The 26,884-nt window shown below is 35.4% G+C and overlaps 2 protein-coding genes across 3 annotated transcripts in view; one reads left to right on the forward strand and one right to left on the reverse strand.

Annotated features, from left to right (window-relative positions):
- Positions 1–8,623, reverse strand: part of LOC144436123 (uncharacterized) — a 33,347-nt gene extending 24,724 nt beyond the window's left edge. For both annotated transcript variants that reach the window (XM_078124823.1, XM_078124822.1), the window contains exons 1-2: positions 8,365–8,623; positions 5,162–5,960 (exon numbers count right to left, since the gene is read on the reverse strand). In XM_078124823.1, coding sequence (XP_077980949.1) covers positions 5,162–5,960; positions 8,365–8,376 — 811 coding nt within the window. In that variant the 5' untranslated portion in view covers positions 8,377–8,623. The remainder of the gene's footprint in view (positions 1–5,161; positions 5,961–8,364) is intronic.
- LOC144436124 (ubiquitin-conjugating enzyme E2 U-like) overlaps positions 1–26,884 on the forward strand; it is an 89,023-nt gene that overhangs the window by 3,598 nt on the left and 58,541 nt on the right. The gene's annotated exons all lie outside the window — the stretch shown is intronic.

The raw sequence follows: 26,884 nt of genomic DNA on the forward strand, positions 1-26,884 counted from the left end.
CATTTGTTTTTTTGCATAAATATTGTTCTTTGTATTAGATTTTTGTGGTTTGGTATTCATCTCTGCCCTTACACGATAACTCCCAGATCAACAAAATTGAAAACAAATGACAATATATGAAGGAAATGGAGGTAGAAATTGAAAACAAATGACAATATATGAAGGAAATGGAGGTAGAAAGAAGAAACTGAGCCATAATCCCTACATCAAATTTAATCACATTTAATGAATACACTGTTACAAATGTCTGCGTCATAAAAATCTACCTATCAAGTGAAACTAACTTCTATAAGCACTTCCTGGTAGTATACCAAGAATAAATGATAAATTTAACAACATACTCAAAGTACTGCAGTAGCAGCTTTCAATGGCTCATAGTCTAATTATGACGTACATGTACTCTTTATTACACGAATATAAAGTTGGCGTCAGATTCAGATTCAGATTCAGCTAGCGTCATATTGAGCGTCAGATTCAGCGTCAGATAGCCTCAGATCCGAAGACACCCGACGGACTCAATCAAACCTAAAATAATACTGTTGAGACTACAGGGAAAGGTTCCGCTTCACAACCTTTTGATGGAAGTTGGAATGTCTCTGCTTGCACAATTTTTATTTGGGAAAAATATGTGAAATAGAGTTGAAATACTTGCAACCGAGACATTGATAGCCCCAAGTTCAGCCACTGTATGTTCGTTGGTTGATACGTTTTGCCACTAAAATGTACATGGTGTCAGTAAAAGCCAAGTTTACGTATGTAATATGTTGTCATTTTTAAAAATTTGAATGTAAAATTTAAAATTGTGCAAGCAGAGACATTCCATCTTCCAAAGACTTCGCTACTTCAGATCTCATCAGACGCTTAAGCTATCATCAGTCTATTGACGAATACGTGACAGAGCGCTGATCGCATATATTCCAGAGCTAAAGTTGTACTAACTTACGACCTATGTACATATACGATTCCTAACCTTCCAACGTGGGGTCGTCTCAGACCACTAAAAAGAGGTCTGAGGGGTCGGTAATCTTCTTTTGTGACTAATTCCTTTTTAAACAACGTTTCCATCATGTAAACAAATTCACGAATGTCGACAGGACAAATGTTTGTGTGTTTATGATCTTTCCTCCAATCAATGAAAAAATAACTTGCTTTCATAATAACTCATTAAAGGAATCATCTTTTAGTGAATTGTCTACATTATTAAAATGATTTAGTCATAGTCATTACGATAAAAGTACAATACTGTTTATTAACATTTACGATTTAAAAGTTGTTTTCGAAATTTGAACTGAAAAAGGTCAGTTGCGGTCAGTTACCCGAATACGTTTACCTTTACGTTTACCAATTCGTTTTCGCAGATAACTTCAGCATCGTTCTTTATTACATTTTGAAGTCAGCAATGTTTGTTAGTTTGTTACACGACTGCTCAGAAAGTGACCACAGCTATTAGTTACAACTGCTGTAAGCTATAACTAATCAAGCTCCCTTTGTATATTTAGATGTCCATCTTGCAGGTCAAATTGGTGCAAGTCCTGTTTTATATTCCCACCACAATGCTAATTTTCAATTATCTGTCCTAATTTTTAAGATTTTTGTCGTTGTGATTGTGTCTCTTTTGTCGTCATTGTGATATTCATTTAAATTATTTGTTTGTATTTTGGTATGTAGCCTATGATCTACCCTAGATATTTACCCTGACCATGGATAGATACTCTTGTGGAACAGACACATTAAACCGTTATTAAATACCACAAGTTGCTGATAAATTTAACACATACAATTACGGTAATTATAATGCTTCAATTTTCACATGTTGTTCAACATTTTGATGTTATTGTCTATAACTGCAAGTTGTAGTGGTTAGAATCCGAGTATCACTGATACATATCTAGGAATCACTGATGCAAAAAACTGAAGCTAAACTGAATGTTTATGTATGCATGAATGCCAACCATATCAGTTGTTTGGCATCACTGACCAGAAAGGTAATTTATCTATTAATGTGTCACCACCATTCCATCCCAACCTCAATCCCATATCCTTATCATACTGACTTGGATACTGAGACTTTCTACATGTCTTCTAAACCGTGACCCCATAACACTATCAAGAAAAACAGTGTTTGGGATATGTACTTGAATGTTAAACAACAGGTTAAAGACGATCATGTATGACCTAGCTGAATCATGCATTGATATAATCTAGATTGAAATAGCATGCTGGAAGAATTATGCAGTCATGAATTTAGTTTTTGTTTAGTCTGGTTACAGAATTGTTACACCAAGATGTTGGGATTCACATATGTAGAGTAACTTTAACATAGAACAGTAAACTATAGTGAAACTGCAAATATTGCCATGGAAACAAACATTTTGATCTGTCTACTATGGACCTTGATCACACATTGTGTAATAAAGCCCAGTAATCCTAGTACCCGGTACAAGGATCAAAATGTCACATTCATTTCTCCAATTTATCATTCCAAAGTATATATATTTTATTATCCTATTGATTCTTGGAACCATGGACAATATATTCTCCAACTTTAAAATAATGTCTAACAAAATCATAACAAGTTAAAATGTTTGACTCGTTATGAAAACATCCCAAAGATACAACCGGATATATGAGTCACAATTTCATTGATATATTTGAGATTGATAAGCTATGAGTATTATCATATGCAGAAGTATATTAACATACCATTTAATTACACATCAAACTGTTCTGAAATTCATTGAGATAACCAAACTGAACTGAGAACATACTTTGCATACTTCCCTATACCATTTGTTCATGGAGATGTATGTATTTATGTCAGTATATGTCAGTATATGCCAGTATATGCCATGCCAGTATATGTCAGTATATGCCAGTATATGTCAATATATGCCAGTATATGTCAGTATATGCCAGTGAAACGCTGTTGATCGGCTTACTTTGCAGTTTATCGATATTGAAATGTTCAAACGGGGAAGTACTCACTCGCACTGCTGTTCCAATCGTCAGTCTGTTCCATTTAAGACTATAACGTTGAATTAGCCGACCAACTAGTTTTCACTGTTTGTACAAAGTTTAAATGCTTTTTGACTTCAATTTAGAGTTCATAATGAAAATTTACCAAAATGTCCTGAATGGATATATTTTAGATATGTGACTCGTAACACCAGTATATGCCAGTATATATAATTTTGCATGTTTTGCTTTTCTTAATTTGAAGATCTAAAACTGAATGAGAGAAATTTAGTGATTTACTCAAATTGAAGTGTACATCTATGACAACACAATATCCAAGGAAAGCCTACATCGTAATTTATTTGAACACAATATTCCCAAAGGAGTTACTGAAGGTTACAAAGCACAGACAAAATAAGTAAAATAAAAGAAATATAAAGTATACACTAAGAAATAAAATACAAAAAAAATAAAAAAAATAAAATTAAAATAATAAATATAAATAGCAATAATCTATTATAAAATGTAAACATACTAATGTGTTAAATGAGTTATAAGAGTAGGTGTTACTGTGTCACGTCTGAACACATGCTTATGTATTGTGTGACATTAATATATTATCGTTAGTCATGAATGATACAAATTTAAATCATTCCTAAAGATTCCTACATGTACATATCACATAATTATTATATCAGTTGTGCCATTTTGAGAATGTGTGTTACATTTCATATGCAATCAAATATTCACGATTTACAGGCGTGTCAAGATTAGTTGGACTTTTTATCAAAACCTGATAAACACGTTGAACATAACTTTTGACAAAAATTACTAGACTGTAGACCTATACATTTTTGCAACCAGAAATTTATTGTGATTTTACAGTCTTCAGCTACTTGTTCAAAGACTAACTTTTACTAAATTTTCAGACTGGTACATTGTGTTCACATCCATCACTACTTGTTTTCCAGTGAAAAACAATAAGCAAAAATAAGTCATTCGCAAAAATGTCCATGTTTACAGTACTTTTGGTGATAATGTTAAATGTGTAATTTGATAAATTATGATAACATTCTTGAAGTTAATGTATAAAAACAGGTTTTGCTCAAATTTTGAATACGACAATGATGATATTCATACTACGACACATTCACTATTGTTATTGTTCTGTTACATGGTACTTTTAAATTATCTATGCCAAATTTACACAAGCTCAACACAGACATTGTATACTGTTGCCATTTTTGGCTGCTATGGCAACAGCAAAGCACTATAGGATTGTGACCTATGTATGGACACACAGACTGGATTAAATACTGTCTAATATTGCATTACTACCTGGATGTCTAAGTCACATATCTATAGTCAAAAGATACACGGCCTGTTGTATATTATGAAGAAATTCTGAGCTGACATTCACAAGGTTGTCATGACGACTTTATTGGATCAGGTAAAGGAATACATGTTTCATTCAACCTATGTGACAAATCAAAGTACTCAAGTCAACATACTTGTAAAGAAGAAAATTATGATTTTGATTTCATAATCAATCAACATTACTACCTGAATACCTTTTTATGTCAACTAACTGTCTAGCTTGTGTGCCAAGTCAAACTGTTTACATGCAGTAAACAAGTATGTTACGCAGGAGTAATGGAATGCCACTACCCCGGTAAGTAAAACATGGTTAAGGAGAGAGTGTACACAATAAAACACAAGAATTAAACTGAAGAGTCAACAGGGCTTCCTTGACTGACCTATTTTAACAATTGAAGATTTCTCTATCTCATCGTGTTATTCATAGCTTTACATTACAGATTTCACACAACCTTGGAATGTCACACTTTGACTTTTGACCTCCTTTGACAGGACATAATAGGGTTGAAAAAAGGACAACTTTCCAAGGACAGCAAACATATGAAGGGTGAAGTGTGAATACAAAATCACTGACAACAGGTGCTGACAATTATAGGTATTATTTATAGATATTGCATGAATGGTTCGCTTTCCTTTACAACTTACATGACACCTCCAGGACACCTTGTCAAGAATCTTCCGAATATTGTGCTACATTCTTTATTTCTCCAAACATTAATAATAATACATGTAATAATACTCCAATAAGTAAACATATATTAATTTGTCAAAACAAAATTCTATAATTCAAATATAAGTAAACTTGTCTAATGTGATGAAGTGTACTTACCTCTCAAATCTCTTTTTACTTCCATTATTACTGGTGGTCTTGATGGTTTAGGTGGGGCCTTGCCTAAGATCCCTTCTGGTGGTATTGGGTTTAGTTTTGGCTTCATATAAGACTTTCTCTTGTCCATTTTGCCTGTTACTGGAGTTAGTTTACTTATCATTGCTAAACCTTCAGGTAAATTTGACGTTTTCTTTTGTGGTGGTGGTTTGTCTTCTCCATTTTGCTGATGAGTGGCAACACCGTTTATTTTTTTATTGTCACTTAGTGAAGCATGTTCTGTTTTTTGAGTCAAAATGGTCTGTTTAGCTGGTTTAGGATCAGGAAAGGGAGCTCTTGCTCCTGGTTTAGGACCAGGAAAGGGAGCAGTTGTTCCTGGTTTAGGACCAGGAAAGGGAGCAGTTGTTCCTGGTTTAGGACCAGGCACAGGCACATGTACATTAGTTCCAGGTTTTGGACTTACAACAGGTGCTTTGTCTCCTGGTTTTGGGCCTAGTGCTGATCTTGGTAACGGTTTCGGTAAAATCACAGGTTCTGTCTTTTCCTCTGTAGACTTTTCACCTGGTGATCTCCCTTTGAGCTCAGCTTTGTGTTTATTCAAAGTTCCTCTGCCAAAGCTAACCTGTGGTGGGGATGAGGCTGATGGTTTGATGAGGGTAGGTTGTCTTTTAGGAGATACATTTTGTGTTGTACTATTTGCCATATTCTGAGTATGTTTCTTATCTTCTGTTTTCACTTGCATTGGCGTAATCCCTTGCTTTTCAAACTGCTCAGCAAAGGCTTTCACATTGATCTTTCCACGCTGAAAAAAAGGATAAGATTTATATTACTTTGGTGTTAGCAAGACTCACACTCAGTTCTCAGTGAACTACCATATACATCTAGTCCGAATGCTATTAACATGGGCATCAAATCATCTCTAACACTGTAAAGAGAGATCTTTAGATTCGATGAAGGACAGCACTTAGACTAATATTTATCCTACCAATTGCAATTTTCAATCTAATTTATTTTGCAATTATTCAAAGGACGGGCTTTCCTTTCTACATAATTTGTTTTTACTATTTCTTTGAAAGTATTATTTTGAATAAGTAATAAAAACACTGTACATCAACAAGCATTTGAGTATCGAGAGTAAAATACAAAGTAATTTACAGTTATTTGCTTAATTCAAAGCTGTATCAGTTGCAACTGAATCATTTTTTGAAACTTTTTGTTTTTGTGAAATATAATGATTTACTTTTAATTACTTCTCAATACTGTATACCATGCGATGTATTGAATCACCAATGGGGTAGACTTGTGCTTAGCTATACACAGAACACTGAGAAAATTGAATGAATTTGCAAGGTACGGACCCTAAAATCAGTGCCTCCATTGACCAGAACATGTTGAATTTGCACACACATTGTTATTATTCATGAGACACACCATGACATAACATATGATGATCACTATGACTGACTGTGCACAACTTAGTTTGTGCCTTGATATTGAACATTCAATGAGTACTGCCAATAATTTAAAGGTATTGAGGCAAGTCAAATTGTCATGTCGGATTCAAAATCAGTGTTTGTCTCAGGATTCAAACATGTCACTACCCTTCTGGGAAAAACTGACAAATAAGTCACTGAGGGACAGGTACAATGTCTTTTAATAAGTAAATCAACAATTTTAACTGAATATATCTTTGATTGCTTGATGAAGAAATGTCCCAGTTACATTTTTTTACAGCTAGTACAGGTTTACAAATCAGTGAAATATACAGTCTGTGTGATCTATCATTGCTTTCAAGTCACATTTCAACACTAATGTACAGCATTATGTATTCAACCATGTATCAACATATTCTCGCAAAGCAGAGCTGTTATTTCTTCTGCAACACTGTGAATAACAGTGCCATAAAAGAGGCCATGGTTTACAACAATGTATGAACATGGTATTTACAATTATTCAACATTGGTGTTAAACTGACATAACATGTGACCACTGGTGTCTTCAAACACAGATGTATGAATGACTGACAAATATGATGTTAAACAGGAAATGTAATACTTAATTAAAATACTAGTAATAATAGCCATCTAAATATAAATTATTTACAAAACTTATTTGGTCATTTTATTACATGTTCAAGGGAGTACAAGATATCCAACCAGTGTACTTCCATGTATCATCTACCACATTTAAATATTCTTGATTGAAACAGGGCAAAATTAATGATGAGTGTCATATGTTTTGTGAGGGGAGGACTCGATTAGTTGTGTAACAACTACTTCCACACCCTTTTCCCAATTAACACGTTTATTGTATATACATAAGGATATTTTGTTCTGTTCTGTAATCAAAATGTTTGTACGTGGGAATAAATTATTATTATAAGGGCTGGATGTGGCAAGTTTTAATAACATTATTACCAGATCATATAAACAAATGTATACTTTAAGTCCACATAGGACACGTTAATAAATAAAATACAACAAATAATAAATAAAATACAACATCATAAATAAACTACAAGGTGTAAGCTACATAGCGACAACATTCAATTCGTACTAACTGGTGAATATTAAATTTATGCACTGAAGTGTCTTGTATTTCTTGACATGTGATAAATCTCTACTTTTGATGAGGAAAGAGTGTGACCATTGATGTACAAGTTCCTGTGTATTGCATAGAAGCAATGTAGGTTTCACTTTACAATATGACAGGGGTTTCCTGGTTCAATGTATCTTAAAGTGTAATCATGTCATTTTGAACAAGGAAAAATAAAACATCAGTGTCTGCCTATGAAAGTGTCCCAATATAAATATAATGTAAATTTGGATCAATTTGACCATTATCCCTGACTAAGAAAAAACATAACATAATCGAAGCACTTGTCGGTAGAATATATTTTACCGTACTTACACGAATACTTTTAACACAACGAAGAACATTCCAGGGGCCATATTTAACGAAGAAAAAACGATGAAAAATGAAAAATGTGCACTGGGCTCAGCGTGAATATATCCCTCTCACAAATCAACGTTACGTTACGTTACGTTACGGAGGATCCACTACTTACTTATGATGTCGTCAGTCTCTGGCTAAACTGTTTTGTAGAAGTTATGAATTGTTTCGGCATCTCAAAGGATATACTACATGCCAATCATCTTGACAAATCGTCATATTTACTGATAAAAGCGACAGAACACTTAACTTACCGAGACTGCCATTTTCGTCGGAAAGGCGGAAGTCTATCCTTCTGAAATGATTGTATGTAGTTACAGATCCTGTTGAGTTTGGTACTACAAGTTCTCGAAAAACGGAACTTCACCGCGAAAATTTCCTTATTTAAACAATGATCGTGGGTAGTTTCAAGTACACGTTCATCTTATAAACGCTGTCTGTCAACAGTGGTTCAAGTTAAAGATGATAGCTTACATGCTACCTTTTAGCGAGTTCACACCCTTCGACGAGTTCGAGCCATGTAAATAGACTAACTTTACTTCCTGGTTCCTGGAAGTCGTCACGTGATCAACCAGGGTTTCACCAGTGTGCAAGATCATATAATTATATCTGGAGGGCAAATCCTCATCGATTCGGGTCTAAATGAGTTTTTGCAAACCAACGTACTGATTGTAGATAACATATGTACTTCGTGTACTAGCCTTTCATAGTTTACAACCAAAAATAAGACAGTGCCTTTCAGTTTAACATACCAAACAAATACTGTAACGGATAATTTGATTGGCTTTTGAAGTTTCTCAATGTGCTATTGTCCAATTGTGAGCGCCCTTACATAAATATTAGCCGTTCATCCGGTCAAACGCGTATACTTTAGCACATGGGGGCGCAAGTTAAAAATGTGAATATTAAGCCGCTTCATCAGAGCTTAGATGATCTGCTGTTACTTTAGATCCCTCATGTTTCTTTAAAAAAACGACACAGAGAACTTTTCCCCGTTATTTTGAAATTCTTCCTCTTTTATTTCTTTGTTATTTTGCCAGCAACTATATCAGAGTTCATCATTTTCAGCTAGATACTACCTTTTGTATCACAAACAGATGACATTTTTAAAATTTGACAATGTGGCAACCAATGTCACATATTTCTAACGCAAACAATGCAGAAGGAATTCAGATATTTGAAGTGCCGTTTATAAAAAACCCCAGGTAAGTAAAGAGACATTTCGAACAATGTACTTTTAATGGGTATTTATCACAGGTGTGCTCAGGTTTTATTTAGCTCATTTATTAAGGAGACAGATAAACAATAAAAAAATAAAAAATATCGAAACACTGACAAACATTGAACGACAGAGTAATTACACATCAATATCATATGTTTCTATATGCAACAAAAGATCATACAATATGTTTTCCTATTTGCATAATGGGCACTGTACCCCTGGGTGGTTACTACCGACTAACGAGATCAATAAAGCGTGAGTACTACTACTACGCATGGTGACCGTTTTATAATACCTTGTAAAATTTACCGTGCTGTAGATATCTGTTATGATGTTTGTCAGTGTTGATACGTTGTCTGTCTGTCTGTCTGTCTGTCTGTCTGTCTGTCTGTCTGTCTGTCTGTCTGTCTGTCTGTCTGTCTGTCTGTCTGTCTGTCTGTCTGTCTGTCTGTCTGTCTGTCTGTCTGTCTGTCTGTCTGTCTGTCTGTCTGTGTGTGTATGTATGTATGTATGTATGTATGTATGTATGTATGTATGTATGTATGTATGTATGTATGTATGTATGTATGTATGTATGTATGTATGTATGTATGTATTTTACAAGAAGGATACACGTTAATTGTTTTAGATTGTTGTTTTCCTACTGAAAATATCAGACGAATCCTACAACTATTTATCATGTATCAGTGCACTCTACTATGAGACTTTTTTCAGATACAGGTAGGAGAAATATATTCAAGTCATAAAAACGTTATGAGTCTGTCTTCAAATTTTCACACCAAATGATAGGATATTTTGAAATTAGTAAAATGTCACGAACTCCTCTGAGTGCTCGGTTCGACAGAAATGTGAATTTTTGCGCGTGCAGACGTAGACCACCCACGTTGTGCATGATGAGACACGTGAGAACAACAATGGGACGCGCAACCACGGTGTGCACTGGTAAGGTTTAGAATGATGATTCACATTGTTTACTGAAGAAGAAATTCAAGTGACAACATAAAGAGAGAGAGGACCATGAAATGTGACTCAGTGACTGGTTTTAAGAACACTATGGACAACAATGAAATAGGCTCATGTTAGAAGTATATATTGTAAAACTTTCTTGTCAATGATTAGATAGTTGTAAATTGGATATCTTTTTGTTTTGATTGCATCATGAATTTTAATTGTTCTTTCTTTTCTATACTATTTAATTCTGAATTTATATTATAAACAACACTAAATAACTTATCTTTATGTTTTGTATAGAGTTTGCAGTGTATCAACTGATGTTCTTCGTCATCTATGCATTACAAATTTTACATACAATGTAGTCTATTGACGCTTTGGGTTGTGTGTAGTGTCCCCTCTCAGTCAATTGCAAGACTATTGCACCTTATCCTGAAGTTTGCTAATGTTTTGATGTGTTGTCTACACTTGATAACTGTTATGTAGTTTTCTGGTTCCAGTGAATGTTTGTAGGCACTGTATGAACGAAACTTATTATGAACGCAAATTATGTTGATTGTCTTTCACGACAGAGGGGGCGCCCTTTGGCTCTGGGACCTTCTTTGCCCGATTGAATATGGGTCTAGTCACAGGGAAAACGACAAATAATCAAAGGCTAAACAAAGATTTTGGTAATTATTATACTCATGGTGCATTTCTGTTTGGGTATGATAATGTAGTAATGCCTAATAATGATAATAATAAATTCTTATCAGCGCATTACGCAACAGCCTCAATGCCCTTTACGAAACTAAAAAAAGAATAAGCGCATCATGAAGGGTTTAACAGTAAAAGTGTTCAAGATAAAACAGAGAGACCTTGAAAACTGTTAAAACCTAATGTCCAAGATGAAACAAAGAAGAACTAGAAGTAGAGCAATACCAAGTAAAATGTATGGCACACGCGCCCTCTACGGGGACATCTAGTACCTACCCAAGGCTTCACCGTGCATCGCTCACTAGTGGTCTGAGGGGAACGCACCCCTACCTCTTGAATGGCGCATCTGAAAAACATTAATGTTCCCTCGAAATCAACACAAGAACTTTCTCAGCCCTCGCTCTTTTAAATGTGTGATTATGATGGTAGCCCCTCCTACATTCAGGAGATGAACAATTGTATGGTACACTACATGTAAAAATAAATGGCAAGTGACTTCTGTTCAGCGTCCATTAGTCTAGTCCTGCTTGCATACGGAGTAATCTGACATTTGTCCCCCCTATTTCCAAGTCAGTAATATAGACTCTTGTACCGTATGTAAGCAGGACTAATCGTACATAAGAAGCGAAGCCTTCACTACAAATAGACTCCTAAGGTTTAAATCATGAGCTAAATATTTCGCACCTCTTCAGACCATCAGAATTTTCAAGCCTCCACCCTCCCTCTCCTCATCCCCATTTTTCATGACCCCCCCCCCCCCAAGTTTCTCCTCACCCCCCGTATATTCTGCTCGTTCACTCGATCCTTCGGCAAGTTCAATAATTACAAGGGGAGGGCCGGAGGAAATCAAGCCCGGTCGTGGCATAAAATGTGACCCTCCCCACGTTCGTTATGCTAAAAAGTACCCCTCCCCCTCAATTTCCTTTTTCTAAAACATAGTCTCCCCCGTTCAAATATTTCAATGAACAAAACATTTTTGATACCGCCATTGACATTTAAAATGTTAGAAATCCAACCGAACCGGTGAAAATGTTCAGATAATATTTGTATTCTGATTACCATCATATGTATTGGCGGGGTTGGACTAGATTAGTTGGCAGACAACTATTTTTAGATCCCTTTCCCATTGTACTTACTCGGAAGGCTCAAGTACTGTTTTTAATAACTTTTTGACAAGTGTAATGACTATTTTAATCGAACGAAAATGTAATCGCCTTTTGCGATTTGTACTTGTCGATGAATGCTGTGCTAGCTAGGTACGGACAATCCTGCCAGCGCTTGCAGACTCGTAGACGGGAGTAAGCTTATAATTAATATGGGACTGATTCCGACAATGTCCCTGAACACCGGAGACAAAGGAGAGGGACAGTGTCAGAATCGAATCTCGACTTTAATACTCCGACTGCAAGCAGGACTAGGTCTTGGTGTCATTGTCAATAGACTTTACCAGTATTAGCTTATGTAACGAAGCGGTATTAAATAGTATCAAAGATATTTAAATACTACAAGCTTTAGTAGAGAAAGCTAGTTTTTATTTTCATAGAAAATGATGTCACATGAAAAGCAAGTTTTGATTCTGAATGATGTCACAAGGAATCGGACAAATTCCAAATCCACGCAAGAAGTTATTATTGAGAGCATGATAAGATGAGCAGCCGCACCTAACCTCTACCGGTAGTACCGCCTCGAAACGCGAAAAACGCCCTTCCCAAATCTTCAAGGAATGACTCGAGCGCCCTCATTCAACCGATGGGCTACGACAGCTAAAGATAACATATCGCTTATCTTTGTCAGGAAAATGAAAACCTTCGTCGCAGAAGGTGACTGTTACTTTGAATTTCTGTAGTAAGACAGACCTCCAGTCGCCAATCAAACGAAACTTGATTAGTTTTCTCGGTGGCACATAGACTGAAACCGGCGCTGAATAGAAAACGGCCTTGTTTTGTACGAGGTTGAAGTTCATTTGCATATGAATATATATTTGCATAGGAATGAGTTTAGCAGGGAAACAAGTTTAGTGAGTGGGACACTTGATACTCCACGGGTGCATACAGCCATTCAAAGACACACATCGTGCTGAAAAACAGAAGGTTTTTATACCTTTGTACGTTCGCTGCTTCCCCCGTATGTGACAGGCAGGTAATGTCTGACCCATCTAGAATGACATGGAGGGTATTTTGGTGTTGTCGAGGGAGATCGTGGCTACTGTTTTTGGTATTCTGCTGGGGTAAGTGATTTACTTGCTTGATACGAACACGAAGAAAACGACATGACCACCACAGCTATCAAAACTTTTAACTGTAATGATCTATTCACCCCATCCACTACTCGAATACAGACACCCCTTTGATTTTTTAAACCCAAAACATGACATTAGATCGACGATGACCGTTATTTGTGTGGTTGCAAGTGAAGGGAAGTTGTTTAGGGGAGATAGCGTCCATGTAAAGTGAGTGGTTGGTGCTAGAAAGTAAGAGCTGTGTATATCTCCCAAGTCTCAGGTCTGTCAAAGTTTATAACATGCTGCGCTATGGTTTGATGGTAAACAGGGGCCTCGTTCTGTCGGCCCGATCAATATCATACGCCATAGAAGTCAAACTTGGCGATAACAGTTGCGGTTGATTTTAATGGAATGTGTATGTGAAATCACGGCAATGATGATCGTTATCCCGTGTTTTGCTGTTGTGAAGAAATTCCGATGTACGACCAGTATTTTTCGTACCATATTGTAACAATGCCCCGGCTAGCGTATTTGACGATAGTATTAACGTCTATTGTGCGGTCACTTTTATTGTCTCACACATTTCAACCCAAACTGTCAAAACTTTCGACAGCGCAACGTGATGCCCATAAACTAAATTGTTTTGTGTCGATGACGTAATATTTAACGTGCTTTATGATTTTCACGTTTACTTCTGATGTGATTTCGTAACTATGTTGCAAAAGGGATGCAGAGAATAATCTACTTGGAAATACAGGTTTGTTGCAGGCACTTTATTTTCATCAATGTCAAATTAAAGTTGTATGCTTTCATATTTTAGCGATCACAATTTCGGAATGAATGATTACAGGTTTAGAATTTCCTCTATTCCACATAACTGACTAAAACCAAGGTAAGGCCGTAGACATTACCTGGTTTGAAAGGACTATTGCTAGAGGTGTGGCAAGTCTGGGGGATAAAAAATGTTTGAAAATGTAAAGATGGGATTTTGTAACATGCAAGGATTTAGTAGTTCTTTTATTTGTTACTCTTAGAACCAACCTCCTTGTCAAAAACTGTCTACACAGAGAGAAGTGGTCTGGGTAACTCTGTCAAAATACTTTTTGCAAATGAAGTGGTAACATTGTCCAAAGAAGAGAATTAAAAATTTATTCTGGTATAGTGTGGTAAAGTATTGTATTATCGCTTGGGGACATGATTACAGTGTCTATTTGTAGTGAAAGAATCACCATGCATTGAAAATCGGTAGGAGCCAAGCGATGCACACTTGGTCAGAGATTAAAACTGTAGCAGGTATAGAGAGAAGGCTTTAGGAAAGAGAGCAAAGTTGTTTTCGACAACATTTAACCAATACACATCAGGGTATGCATGAGTAGTTCTTTCAGTGTGCAAAGTTTCCATGGAGGACAATGGACTGTCTAATAATGAGCCCAAATGAATTTGATCAGTGTGTTCAAAGAAAGAATGAGAGGGAGATTTCCATGCAAATGGCAGCTACTGACTGACTGATTACCTCAGCTCAGTCGCTCTGTTGCGTCCACATCCACTCTTGCACACAGTGAAAAGATATGCTCAACCGCCATTGAAAAATGCCCTGTTTACTTTCTGTGTTGTTCTTGGAGTGAATTTTCGAAGTGACCCCTGTTATTGTGTGTGAGTGGCACTCATACCGCACTTTGAACAACAAAATTAGTTGATAGGGGGAAATATTTGACTGTTTCCTTTTGAACTCAACCCAAGCCATCACCCCTATGGTTCAGAATGCCAGCACATCTGATAGTCGGCATAGTGAAATTGAATTGATGAGAAAACAAGATTTGGATGGGAAAGAGTTTCTCTACTGCCTTGAGGGATCTGATTACAGAAACAGACACCAAGTATGGCTAGCTAAGAATTATACACAGCCTCTAGAATCAGAATTTACAATTCAACAAAAACGACTTTTAATGAATTCGTAGTTATCACCATTGATTGTACTTTCAGCAGTAGAACTACTAGAAGTTAATAGAACATTGCCAAGATGACCCCTGACCCCAACATGGTTTCAGTGAATGAAGATTGGCAGAATTTGATGATTTTAATTACAGTAGACTGAGGGAAATTGAACAGAAATTGAGGGTAAATAATTATGATAGTGAGTGAAAGGTGAATATGGTAACTACCAGTTTTGAAAGCAAGAAAGCCGAGAGAGTAATAACAAGACTTTTTGTAAGGAAAGGTGCTAAATTATTACAATACTTTCAGTTATGGAAATTGACAAGGCACTTACATTGAAAATGATAAAAAAATGGCAATGGATATATGGGTAAATAGTAGACAAGTGAGCAAGTAAGAAAAAGTACAGGAAGTTATTTCAGTTGTTTTGAAGGAGGAGCGAAGCGTTAGGGGGTTTTAGTAACGACAGTGTTAATACCCCCAGTATAAGACCACTTTTTGAACTACAACAAAAGGCTTTCATTTGGGGTCCATTATGTGTACAGTTGTAATTGTTAAACAACATGCTGAAATGCCTATCACAGGCTTTGACATAACAGTAAATAGTGGTGCCCATTTTCATTTCCATTGTGAAAGGAAAAAAACACAGACGTAGTGTGAATGTGTAAAATGTATTTGTGTCAAGAGTAGAAGTAGATCTTGTCATTTAAACTGATCATGGTGTAGTAATGTAGCTAGCTGTAAAAATGATGATGAATTTAAGGTATTTCTACACATATCAATTACATAGATTTTTAATAGTCAATGAAACTTGGAGGTGTTGATATACAAGACTTCTCTGTCCTCAGTCCTTGCTAACCTCAGAAGTAGTCATTTTACATTCTTGGCTCAAGTTCTAAGGGCTATTATTAGTACAATACACTAGTATATGTATATGTATACATCTATGACTTTTCATTCATGAATGTTGACAGTACAAGTATTTTATGATTATAAAATTAATTCCCTCATTTGGGACCTAACAGAAACACAAAGACTAGGTCAGAGGACAATACAAATAACCAGGAATGATGACGAAGTCCAAATGAAATAAACCAATATTTGAAATTATTCAGACAGAGACTGGCAGTTATTAAGTGTTTAATTCTGTTTACAAATGCAGAAAAAATGTGGAAAGTCTCTCTCATTTTAAAATAGTTTATTTTATTATTATTATTAAACTTTATTTCGAGAGAGAAAAGAATGCAAAAACGCTCATAAACATCCCATAGATAATAACTATACATAAAAAACAGCATTTTAAAACAAGTAAGACTTTAAAAAGACAAACTGACAAATACACACATGAACAAATAAAAGCCTTTAAAAAATACAACAAATCTCTATACAATTTATGAATCCCCGAATAGAGGATTGTATCGGAATTGAGCACCACTGCAATTAAACTATTATTATGACTGTTTCCAATACATTCAAAAAAGTTGTACATTGTACATTATATTTAACTTTAAAATATTTTGATATCGTTGTTATGGTGTCCAGTGATTCAGAAAAAGAATAATATAAGCATTGTTAGTAATAGTAAATACTAGTATATTTCATTGAAGGAGGACACATGACAGATGTCAATGCAGTTATATACTGAATATGGACAGGCCAAGCCTTGGGTTTCATTTTGTGTCGGTACACATGTACTTTGTGTTCAGTTCTTGTGAGAACATCACAAAGTAGCTAGAAGTAGTTACAATAAAAACTCTCTGTTCAGTCAGTTCTTCCAGATAAATTGATTTCCAACTTTTGCCAGTACTGAAAGTAAAGTCAGAAATGGTGTGAACTTATTAAACAATGATGACATCATTATAAGTAGATGTATTGTTTAGATAGATGTTTTCCAAACAGATTATGTAAATTGTACAGGTACAGGTGTGTCTCCATTGTCTTATGCTAGTGGGCATCTTTTAAAACAAAATGCAATAGATGAATATATGTTGTATACATAGGGAGGCCAAGATATCAACATTTGCATGAGGTTCCTTTTCGTCTGTCCCAAGTCTGTTCTGCTATGTTCTTTTCCTAATAGTAATAAACAACCAAAACTACTTTATACTAGTCAGATTTGATAAGGTTAGTGGTCACACTGAAAATTTTTAACGAAAAAAGAAAAATATTGTGGGGATGGAATGGAGATAATTTTTTAATTACTTTTAAAGAAACACAACAGAAGTTTTAATGTTTTTTTTGCTTCGTTTGAAAGGACCACTACTGCCATGCACAGTTCAGAATACAATGGCAGGTAAGAAAAAAAGGAAAATGGGAGAGCAAAAAAGGAATATGCGTTGAAAAACAACTTTACTTGTCTCCATTGTTTTGAAGGTATATTATTGGGGCCAGTGTGTATTATTGTTTGTGTTATTCTGATGTCATTACACATTCACACAGAAAAACAAAAATTAAGATTAAAAAAAATATCCGATGAAAAGGTAGTGGAACATATAGATAGGTGTTTTAATTCTGTCGTGTTTTCTTTTGTAAAGAGTATATCCTTCACTGATGTTATTTTCAATTCACTATTAAAACTAGTACTAGGATACTTTCTAAGCATATAGCCATTGGCTGTGTAGATCAGTACAGTAATAACAGTGGGGTATACATACTCACTGCTGTGTAGAAACGTAGCTTCAATACACATGTGGCTGGAGGCAAGAAATAAGTAATGCTAGCCCTTGGAAATACTCTGTCGTTGTCTTCAACTATACTGTCATCAGTCTCATTCAAATGAGTCAGACTCATCACAGTGTCATAGTGTGTTATCATCAGACGTGACAGCACAGTAGAGTCCTGGTGCCACAAGTGAAAGCAATATACCTTGTCAAGTATTTCAAATCATAGCAAGTAAAGGGTAGCATTGAGGAGCTGTTTGCACTGGCTAATATTGACTAAGAATCAGAGGTACAATGAGACTCAAGTATCAAGGTGTAAGCAGAAAGATAAATAGGGCCAGCAACCAGTAGAAGTTCACAGATTAGGATAAACCTAAGAATCAATAGATCTTGTCATTCATATCCCCTACATCTGTTAGTGATTGATCTGCATTGAATATGCATAGGCATTCTAAGTAAATTACAGTATGTACTCTCACTCTGTGATAAACACTATGACAAACAATACCAGTCAAATCTGCCAGTCTGCTTCACTTCTGAATTTACAGTGAGTGGAAAAAAAAAAGTTGTGAAAACTAAAGTCTGTGGTAAAAGTGACTAAAATAGTTCACAGTGTGTGATTGTGATGTTTCGTATGATCAAACATTTGGAAATTGACATTTTTTATGGGTGAAAGATGGTTGTTGTGTACTGTCAAACTAAAATCCTGTTTATGACTGAGATTGGCCCAGGTGAGTCTACTTTCACAAACAGATCACACCAATGTGAAGGATTTCCATGGCAACCATCCAAATTTTATACAAGAATTTGGGAGACCCACTAATTTCTCTAATGCATTTATTTCACAATAATGGCAGCCGCACTCTCTCATGACAAATGTAAGTTATTAACCAAGCTACACATGTCAATCCAAAACCCAATACAGCGTAAAAATGAAGGAAATAGGGTGAAACTTTCCATGATTCCCATCATAGTGTATTTCCTGAATCTTCCATTGTCTGGACAGTAATGGCAGACTAGCATTCCAGCTGCCAGTTTGATGTTGCCGATACCGTAGTTTAGTCTCTTACGGAAACATGTCAGGTCATGTGGTGATCACAGCTCCAATTAATCTCAGGAGTGTGAAGATTTGGGTTTCAATCCAATGAAATGATTTTACATGTTAAATAATATATAAATGTATATGGAAGATTACATTCTTCTCCTGTGACAGCACCACTGAGAACAACTTAGGTCCTTTTGATGAATGTATTCAGTCCAGCAAATCAAATTTTGCTCTGTCAAATACACATCCTACCATCAATTTTAGATAATTCGCATTTGGTTCGGGCCATAATCTGTCTTTTGACGTTGTCTGGCACATACTCCATCTCCAGTGAAATCAAATTTGCACCGTGTCTGATGAGATCAAAGCGGTGCTGGAAGAAAAAAAGCCAGAGAAGTGACCAAGGAATATAAAACAAGCTTATTAAGAGAAAATCTCTCACTTTTGAAAAGGCAGATCAAAATAATCCCTAGCATAGATTAAAAATGAGATTCCTTTACGTGATACAGCTGTGTTGAGTGTGTTAAGCTATTTACAAGTGAAACTAAAGATTTACATACTTATGTGACTAGAACAGTAGAGAGACATTTGGCACAGTAACTAAAACTAGAGAGAATTTGGGTGCAGTAACTTAATAAAGCATAACTTAGTATTGAAGAATTTGGGCAGTCTGTATGAATTAGTGGTGAGTGAGTGAACACACAGTCTGATACTCATAGGGGGCTGAAACAACTCATGTGGATAAAAATTGATTGAATGACACAATCTTCTTTTAGAACAAGAACTATGTAGTCTACACCTGGCAAATCACAGTTTTAATGAGTACACGGTTTATTCAACTAAAAGGTACAATGTTTAAACATTGTACTGGTACAAAACAATGTCTTTCTTTCTGAGACAAGCACGTTTTGTGAACTAAAATTGACTGTTTTAATGTAATGGAGTTATTAACAAATGTTATTAAAAAATTACTCAAATTAATAAATTTGATTTAATTATGAATGGAGTTTAAGTTAAGAGTGGAATTTCTTTTTATATGTAGTCATAACAAGCAGTTAATCAGATAAGGTTAATTAGAAGATAATAGGGGAAATCAAATTAAGTCCAAAATGTCCATGTAAAGAATGAAGTGTTTATTACATTTGGAGTGATCATTGCTAACACCTCTGCTGCCATTTCAACAAATTCAAGTGTATTGCCTATATAGAATTGTTGTAATTTAGAAGACCTGATGTATTGATCATTTAATGAAAACCAAGTTTGTTAATGGAGTAGCAGCTAATGGAAACAGTCAAGTATGTATTATGCAATGGTTAAACAGTGAAACTATACTGTATGTACAGTACAGTTTGAAAACCACAATATTAGAAACCATAAACTTAATGTACAGTATACCAATATTGCTTATTCAAAAAAGGAAAAACAAATTTCAACAATTGAAGAGTATAAAATTTAAATGTATAAATCAAAACAAAATCGTAGCATACATGTTGGGGGGGGGGGGGGGGTTACATGAATAAAGGTGTAACAATGGAGTCAAAATACACAGTTTGTGCTTGCCTTTGCACAGTTTACAAAAAAGCTGTCAATATTCATACTACAATAAGCAAGTACATGTATAACTATAAGTTTTCATGTTCACCTTCTGTTTACTCCACTAAGTTTTTTTCATGGAATGGAAGTATGTTTTGCGGTGAATACCATGAAACAGTGACTCATAAGACACAACACCTCAAGTCAGTTCGGTCATTCAGATAGGAGTAATATGGAACAATGTTTGATCCTTGAAATTCAGGTATGTTTGGTGTCTTACAAGGATATGATGGGTAAAGAAAAGCTGGAATGAATTCTGTAGTGAGGGGAAGCTACTGATGACAGTAACTCAAAATTGAATAGAGGGGGATTTCTAGAGGTTGAGGTGAGGTGATGGGATGGTGTTCTGGTGGTTTATGATGATAGGATGGATAGAGGAAACATTCAAGGTAGATTTTCATGAAAGTCAAGAAATTACGGTTCAAGATAAATTGATGCAAGACACTGATTTTAGTCAAATTGTAGTGGCATAATCGTGGGTGTCTATATGGTGTTGGTGATTCACCAATCTCAATGATAACAGCCTGTAGATGCTGTATGTGAGTTGTAGTAAAAATGCAGTGATAAAATTCCAACCAGTGTTGCCTTGCAGTGTCTAAAAGATATGGTTGCTAGGAAACCATCCATGGATACATTCAAATGATCACATCTTATCTAGTGAGAGTAGTAGTGCTATCAACTCCCCAGCTATACACTTCACACTTTGCAGATACATTCTAATTATAGGAGCTGTATTTACATACTTGTTTTTGCTGAACTTTGTGGCTTACATGAGAGCGGCAGTCATGTTTTGTTGTTGGCAGAATGCCATAGGTGAAACAAGTGACTGCTGAAGGCCGAATGTGAGCTTGCTAAAAATGTCAGCTATTGTTGCCCACACTACTTCACATTGCATGTCATTTGTTGGAATTGGGAGCTCTTTTTTATCAACAATTTTTTTGTCTTTTACTAGTCGTCTAGTAAAATGCAGTTCATTGAAAATGCTCTCCTTAGAATCACTTCCCAGAGGAATACTTTACCTTGGAACGGATTTTCATAAAAGTCTGCATTCTTACTATTATTTCCCTTTAGTAAAATGTATGCAGGATGATTATTTATTGCACATTCTTTCCTCCAATTTGCATCCTACTTTATGAATAAATTTAATACAGTTTGTTGTATATATCATGAAAATTTATGTTGTCCTCTGAAATTCTTCATTTTAGCTTTATAAGTTATAGTGGACATTACCTCTGTATTGTCCTTTTCAAGAACAAGGTATTCAGAAGTACAGAACAGTTTCAGTTTAGTGATGTCTAGCTACTTCTTGATGGAAACGAAATAATGAATGTGAAATTCTGTCAGATATTAACCTTAAAAATGTCAAAATTGCCACCATCTACTTTTGGATAGAGTGGGGCAGGGGATATTGTAGGGGATATTGTCTTTGTGTCTTCAGTTGTGGTCATTTTGACAAAATCTATGGTGGATGCTGTTTTCTTTTAATAGGATGTAACATAAAAAAACTAGTTTTCTCTGCAATGCATGTAATTGATTTTATTTTATGTTTCTGTTGGTTACATTGTACATACGTTAAATATTTTGACATAAATGTTTTGCAATCTTTTATACAAAATTGAATAGCTAGTTTAAATTAAACACATTACTGAAATTATTTGTTACGTAAAATTCGTCATTAAAATGAACTAAATTGACAGCGGATATAGGATATCATGTTATGACTTGCTGGATAAATTTTGATTTTGGAGTAACACCGGTTTTAGTATATTTGTATGATGTAAAGTGTAATGTGTTAATTCTCGTAGGATTAAACAGAAATGTGAAAATAGTTGATAAAAGGTGTATCTAGCTGATATCGGCAACACTTGCATAGCAATCTAATGTTTCTAAAATCTTTTCTCTTATTTTCTCATTTTCAATGAAAACATTCCTTGAGCCAAGTAAAACAGTGTTCGGAATCCGTGAGTATTTGTGAAAACAACTGTGAAGTTAAACAGTTCACATAGCACACATTCAGTACAATGAAATAATATACTGCAACTAAATGAAAGAATTATGTTTTTTTGTTGTTTCAAAATCTTCATTTAACGTTGTCTTTCTAAAAAGAGTGGGCTTATTTACCAATACTGAGTTAGGATGCAGATTTCTTTCGCCACGGGGTATGGCTTTGCTGCTTGGCGAAAGAGAAATATAGTGAATCAGGAGATTGGATTTGTAGATAGTATACATCATTTGTCTGTAGGCTTTACAGTTTCATGAAAGTGAATTAGGTTGAGACAAATTGGATGTCTACATCGGTTTCATCAAAACTGTCATTTTAAACGATGTTGTACCATGAGATCAATACAACAGTTGTTCCATTCTCTACAAAACTCTGTGTTCCTTACTGGTTAAAAAAGAAGGTAAAACATAAACTGTAATAATTCAATTTTAACAAAATGACTGAAAATTGTGTGAAAATTAGCAAAACTTCGTCATCACACTGGTGAAAATTTAAAACCTATCAGATAATAAACTTTTCAGCCTTCCATTGTTGCTGGGATGATAATGTTTCACTTCAAGAGAATTTTTGTTAGTCTTAAAGTCTGACCAAGTTTATGAAATTTGTGTGTGTTTTGTGTTGTGTAGTGTGTAGGGTGAAGAGCTCATTGACATAATTCAGTCTAAAGTGTTTGCATTCCATGGTTGACAAGGGGTGAAACTCAAGGATAGCTATGTCTGAATACCAATAATTCCACTTCTTGTGTCACGCTAGAACTGTACATCAGTCTGACCTGGCATACGTGTATTTTATGGCATTAGAACTCAACACAAAGGCTCAGAAATAGTGTCAGTAATGAAGGACATGGCATACTGAAGATACTGTAGTCAAAACCCTCTTAAAATGATAATAGTTGGTAATTATCTTTTTGCCGTGACCTGGGAGGGGGCAAAGGTCATGAGGTCATCTTGGAGAATGTGTTGTAGCATTTCAATTGAAAGGAACCCATAGATCAATAACAATAAATAAACATTTGATAGTCTTGAAGGTCAAAGGTCAGATTATGGGTGAAAAAGAAAGGATAATGCAATAGAAGTGGTAGTAATATGATTTTTATGTGAATCTTAGGTGAAATGTCAGTGGAACGCCCCTTTATGCGCAGAAGATGTTAAAATGTAGCCACTGGTATACTTATCATAGTTATTTGCTCTGCAAGTATATTTTGTCATCCACAATACTTTTGTTATGTTTTAAGATTCCCAGTATCAGAGAAGAGTAAATGTAACATAGAAAATTGCAGTGATTTCAATACCTGACTGTACCATAATTTTTATTGGAAACCCTTGTAAAATACCTGGGGAACTTACATACAGTATATACATGTATCTACTTACCAATCTTGATTACACACTGGTAAGAAAACCAGGTTAACTTAGGTAAATTTGACCTACTAACCACCCTTAATTAAAACACTGGTACTAAAGTAGATCTAACTGAAATGGAGAGACTGCTATTTGGAATGTTGTGAAATATCTTAAAAGTATTTATTTTCAAGAAAGTATTGGTACAAAGTACCAGAACACAATGATCATTTTGTGGTATATGTCCACCTGTCAATGCTATTAATACTTGTCTGTTTATAGTCTAGTTAGACACATTAGCTTGATAGGGGACACTATTAATAGTATAAACATCAAAAATTAAATATTTACAGAGTTGGATGGTGTAAAATATTATTAAGTCAGCATACAGGTGGAATCATTTATTTGTGTTGTGGTCAAATGATATTTACAAGTTTGGACTGTTACAAGTGTGTTTATTATGTCCATGGAATATATGCCATTAATTTATTAGTGAGTTCATTGCTTCAACATAACAAAGTGAATGTTTTGTGAAATTTGTCTGATGTATATTACCACACAGGATGAAAATATAGTGTACTGAAACAGACAGGCTTCATATAGGTGTGGGAGAAACCAATTTGTACTACAGGGGAGGCAGCTTGATTTTTGAAGGGTTGAGAAATGCAGTGTATGTACAAAGGTGCAGGTTAGCCCACCTGTACTAGTTTTAAAGGACTAAAATTACTAAACTATTTCAGCTATCCTAACTGCTATTTTTACTTTTTGAATTTTCGCTTGAAAGCAAGTGAAAATTAAAAATCAACATGGTACTTAGAATAGCTGAAATAATCCTTCCAGTTTACAGGGAAAGTAGGTAATGACATATTGGCCAAAAGTTAGTCTGAACAAAAGTTTCAAAAAATTTCTTTTTGTCGAGGATAATCTCATGTCGTTTGGAAATTTTTGGTAGAAATTTTATGGAAGCTTTCATTTTAAGTAAATGTTAGCTTTACCTGGACGTTAATATTACTAGAAATATTGTAAGAACAAAAATAGTAAAAAGTACTTGAAAACTATCTCACATTAGCATTCTGAGATTTAATGATTTTCCTGCAAGCAATAGTTTATCAAGAGTAAAGTTTTTGTTTCTTAGTGTAGCATAGTAAATGCATGAATGGTTGAGTGATTTACCTGTTTTCATTGTGTTCTGACTTCCCCTAGTCTAGATCGGTTTACAGCCACAGCCCACTGACTGCTTACACAGTGTATTTATTCAAAAATGAAGCTCTAATATCGATAGTTGCTGGCCTGGATTGGCCAATGATGTGAAATCTGATCTGTGGCTGTCAGGGAACGGAGGTGTAAAGTGTTGAATTAATGAGACCTGTATGAGCAGCAGATAGTCCAAGTCTGGTTGACGTGTCATGGCTTTTGAAATTTGAATTTGACTCACTTTGTTACTAGAGATGGCAAGGGTCGAAGTGTGATGAACTGTGAACTTCAGGCAGTGATTGGCATGTGTGTGATGTCAACACATGTTAATATGTGTGAGGGGGGGGGGGGGGTTGGGGGCTGGGGGTGGGTAGATGGTCAGAGTCTGTAATAATTTTGAAATTTAGATTTGACCCACTTTGGATGTCATCACATGCTAATATGTGAGAGATGGTGGGGTTGGAGGAGGGTAGATGGTGGGGTTGGGGGAGGGTAGATGGTGGGGTTGGAGGAGGGTAGATGGTGGGGTTGGGGGAGGGTAGATGGTGGGTTTGGAGGAGGGTAGATGGTGGGGTTGGGGGAGGGTAGACGGTGGGGTTGGAGGAGGGTAGATGGTGGGGTTGGGGGAGGGTAGATGGTGGGTTTGGAGGAGGGTAGATGGTGGGTTTGGAGGAGGGTAGATGGTAGGGTTGGGGAAAATCTTAATGTTTTATTGGTAATTAAACCAGTTCAAAGTTGTAGTGATAAGAAATGAACAATGCAACATTTACTCTTTGTTGGGAGACAGTTCAAATCATCCCGAATCAAGGGTGGTTTGTACATGCATAGACCCTCACCAAAGGTAGAAGGTATGTACATGCATAGACCCTCACCAAAGGTGAAACTTATGTACATGCATAGACCTTCACCAAAGGTGGAAGGTTTGTACATGTAGCTATTTAGTACTGATGTGACAGTTAGTGGCACTGCATGGGATGTTTACATCCAGTATTAGACACTTAGCATTTATTGACAGTGGGTCTTAGGGTGACTCTAGGTCTTACACATGTTAGTAAATTTGTCCACATTGTTGGTTATTCCATGGCACACAATTCAAATATTCACTGTGCATGTCTGCTGTACAGGGCAGTGTCTAATATGAGAAATCGTCAAATCAAATTCAAAAAGGTTTTTAATTGAAATAATTATGTATATAGTTTGCAAATTCATAAGTGAATGACATTTTTAAGCACCCTCCTGATATGCAATGTATTTTTTTAGTCAAAATCTGAAAAACCTAGTATGGTATTTATTATTCATTTTGTGAGATAGAGTGACAGTTAGGGATTTTAACTTGAAAAAGATCTCCAGGAATATTATTTTATAATGCATATCTGTAGGAATGTGACTGATGTGTAACTAAATATGAAATATTTGATTAAGAGAAAGTAAGAAGTTAGAGTGTAAATCCCAGAGGAAACTCTAGGCAACATCTGGACTGTAGAGAACAGTAGCATCCTACACATTTGTAGGTTTTACATGTAATTTTGTAGTTAGTGAAGCAAGATTGGAGAGTCACGTACACCAAGTCCCCAGGATCACAGTATTATTGTACTTAATAAAAGTAGAGATGATCCACAGAGTATTGATTAAATTTCTGAATCAGTATGAGTCTAGCCACCAATCCCAATTGTCATGCATTCATCTACCAGTCCGGATTGTCATGTTTCCATCCAATAATCCAGATTTTTATGTTTCCACCAAATCCTAGATAACATTAGCATTATTGTTGTGTAGTGTTTATACAATTCATCTAAAGTAAATGATTGTAATACGAAATATATATATCATTCACATTCACTGTCTATAATCAACTCACATCACCCATCAAACACAATCTTTTTGCTCATTAATACAACATTTACAGTACAGTAGG

This window comes from Glandiceps talaboti, chromosome 6 (assembly GCF_964340395.1).
Source record: "Glandiceps talaboti chromosome 6, keGlaTala1.1, whole genome shotgun sequence".
Classification (NCBI taxonomy): domain Eukaryota; kingdom Metazoa; phylum Hemichordata; class Enteropneusta; family Spengelidae; genus Glandiceps; species Glandiceps talaboti.